The 2,500-nt window shown below is 44.8% G+C and overlaps 1 protein-coding gene across 3 annotated transcripts in view; it reads right to left on the minus strand.

Moving 5' to 3' along the window:
* pltp (phospholipid transfer protein) overlaps nucleotides 1-2,500 on the minus strand; it is a 21,777-nt gene that overhangs the window by 8,181 nt on the left and 11,096 nt on the right. For all 3 annotated transcript variants that reach the window (XM_088071163.1, XM_088071167.1, XM_088071158.1), the window contains exons 9-10: nucleotides 1,063-1,122; nucleotides 640-804 (exon numbers count right to left, since the gene is read on the minus strand). In XM_088071163.1, the coding sequence (XP_087927289.1) occupies nucleotides 640-804; nucleotides 1,063-1,122 (225 nt within the window). The remainder of the gene's footprint in view (nucleotides 1-639; nucleotides 805-1,062; nucleotides 1,123-2,500) is intronic.

Genomic DNA, 2,500 nt, shown 5'->3' on the forward strand with positions numbered 1-2,500 from the left:
AGTTATGCAGTTATGCAGCACTGATTCGATGTTATTTTACCCTCTCCCTAAAGCAGTTTATTTTAACACGCTCCCTAAAGCAGTTTATTTTACCACGTTCCCTAAAGCAGAGATTATTTTACCACGTTCCCTAAAGCAGAGATTATTTTACCACGTTCCCTAAAGCAGATGTTATTTTACAGTGTGTGTTTGTGTGTATTTGTGTGTGTGTTTTAGTGTGTGTCTGTGACGACCCCACAGTCAGGGCATGTGGGTGTAGAGGGTTGGGTCCTGTAGGCATGTATACTGTGTATGTATACTGTGTATGTATACTGTGTATACTTTGTGTCTCCAGGTCATGGGCCACATGAAGCCGACTGCCTAATCAGGAACACCCGGCCGGTGCTCCTGATTATTTAAGCCGTGCTGCGGATGGTCCCACTGTTGTTGTTGCCACGTTGTTGCAGCTGTAGCAGGCACCACACATGATCACCGCATCCTTTCACCTGCATACGCCGCTGATGTTCACGCTCACACCACATTAGCTTCTGCCTCATTTATACTAATAAATATTGGTTTCTTCTGCTTTACGTCCCGAACGCATCTCTTTTAGTGTGTGTGTGTGTGTGTGTGTGTGTGTGTATTAGTGTGTGTGTTTACCATGGTCATGCTGCTCAGTTGGACCGCTGGTTGACCCGGCGGCAGCACAAACACCTTCACCACAGCCGTCATCACCACCGTCGCGCCGGACGTCTTGATCGAGGTTTTTGGAGGCGAGTTGACGGCAAGCTGCAGAGAGAGCGGGGCCTCCACCAGAGCCGGGTTCTATTGAGAACACAGGGAGAACATGAAGCAGTAATATGCAGTACTGCAGTACCAATTAACCCCGCTGCCATGGGTTAGCCTGTCTGTTAGCCCAGCTATTAGCAGGTGAGCTGCACAGAATAAATCTCCATGGTAATTTATGTGCCTCTGCTTTCATGCAACTCACAGTCACAGGTAAATTCAGCCTGAAAATCCTGGAAAATCCTGGCTAAATCTGCTATCAAGGCTTCGATCCATAGCCCTAAAGAAAATGCTCACCAGCATCATGATGGCTCCAAGGTAGGTGGTTCTTAACAACATCTCCAGGTCTTTGGGCATCTGAAGGACGACAAAAATAGAAACAGTGAAGGTCAGACTCTTCAGGGGTATGCATTTCATCAGCTGGTTTTGGGGGCCTGTGGTGGTTCTGAAGGTATGTAGTGCTTTTGGGGTTCTGTGGTGGTTTTGGGGGTCTGCAGTGGTTTTGGGGGTCTGTAGTGTGGGTCTGTGGTGTGGGTCTGTGGTGTGGGTCTGTGGTGTGGGTCTGTTGACCATCAAATCTTACTGCACAGACTGGAACACTTAATTGGCCTTAAAGGAACGGCACTAAGTTGGTTCAAATCATACTCATCAGATCGTTCCCAGTTTGTTCACATCAGTGATCAATCCTCCGCACATACTAAGGTCTGCTTCGGAGTGCCACAAGGTTCTGTGCTTGGACCAATCCTTTTTACTTTATATATGCTTCCCCAAGGCAACATAATTAGAAATCACTCTGTAAATTTCCATTGTTATGTAGATAATACTCAACTGTATCTATGTATGAAGCCAGATGAAACTGATCAGTTATCCCGACTACAGTCATGTGTTCGGGGCATAAAAGCCTGGATGAGCCATAATTTCCTGTTAAATTCAGACAGAACTGAAGTTATTGTACTTGGCCCCAAACACCTCAGAAACTCTTGTTCTAAGGATGTAATTTCTCTAGATGGCATTTGGCCTCTAGCATAACTGTAAGGAACCTTATAGTTTTATTTGATCAAGAACTATCTTTTGCCTCCCGTATAATATACACTTCAAGGACTGCATTCTTTCACCTGCGTAACATTGCAAAAATTAGACATATCCTGTCTCAAAAAGACGCCAAAAAATTAGTCCACAGATCCATTATTTTTGGGCTGGATAACTGTAACTCCCTATTATCTGGTTTCCCCAACAAGTCTCTGAAGCTCAACTGGTGCAGAACGCTGCTGCACATGTTCTAACAAGAACCAAGAAAAGGGATCATGTCTCTCCTGTTTTAGCTTCTTTGCACTGGCTCTCTGTAAAATCCAGAGCTGTATTTAAAATCCTCCTTCTTACCTACAAAGCTCTGAATGGTCAGGCTCCGTCTTATCTTTCAAGATCACTGCGCTCTGAAAATGCAGGGTTACTTTGGGTTCCTAAAGTCTCCAAAAGTAGGATTGTCTCCACTTTTAAGGGTAGACTTAAGACCTTCCGCTTTGATAAAGCTTGTAATTAGGGCTGGCTCAGACTCTCCTCTTTGATAAAGCTTGTAATTAGGGCTGGCTCAGGCTTTCCTCTTTGATAAAGCTTGTAATTAGGGCTGGCTCAGACTCTCCTCTTTGATAAAGCTTGTAATTAGGGCTGGCTCAGACTCTCCTCTTTGATAAAGCTTGTAATTAGGGCTGGCTCAGGCTTTCCTCTTTGATAAAGC

This window comes from Plectropomus leopardus, chromosome 2 (assembly GCF_026936395.1).
Source record: "Plectropomus leopardus strain MGB_pleo_1.0 chromosome 2, ASM2693639v1, whole genome shotgun sequence".
Taxonomy (NCBI): Eukaryota; Metazoa; Chordata; class Actinopteri; order Perciformes; family Serranidae; genus Plectropomus; species Plectropomus leopardus.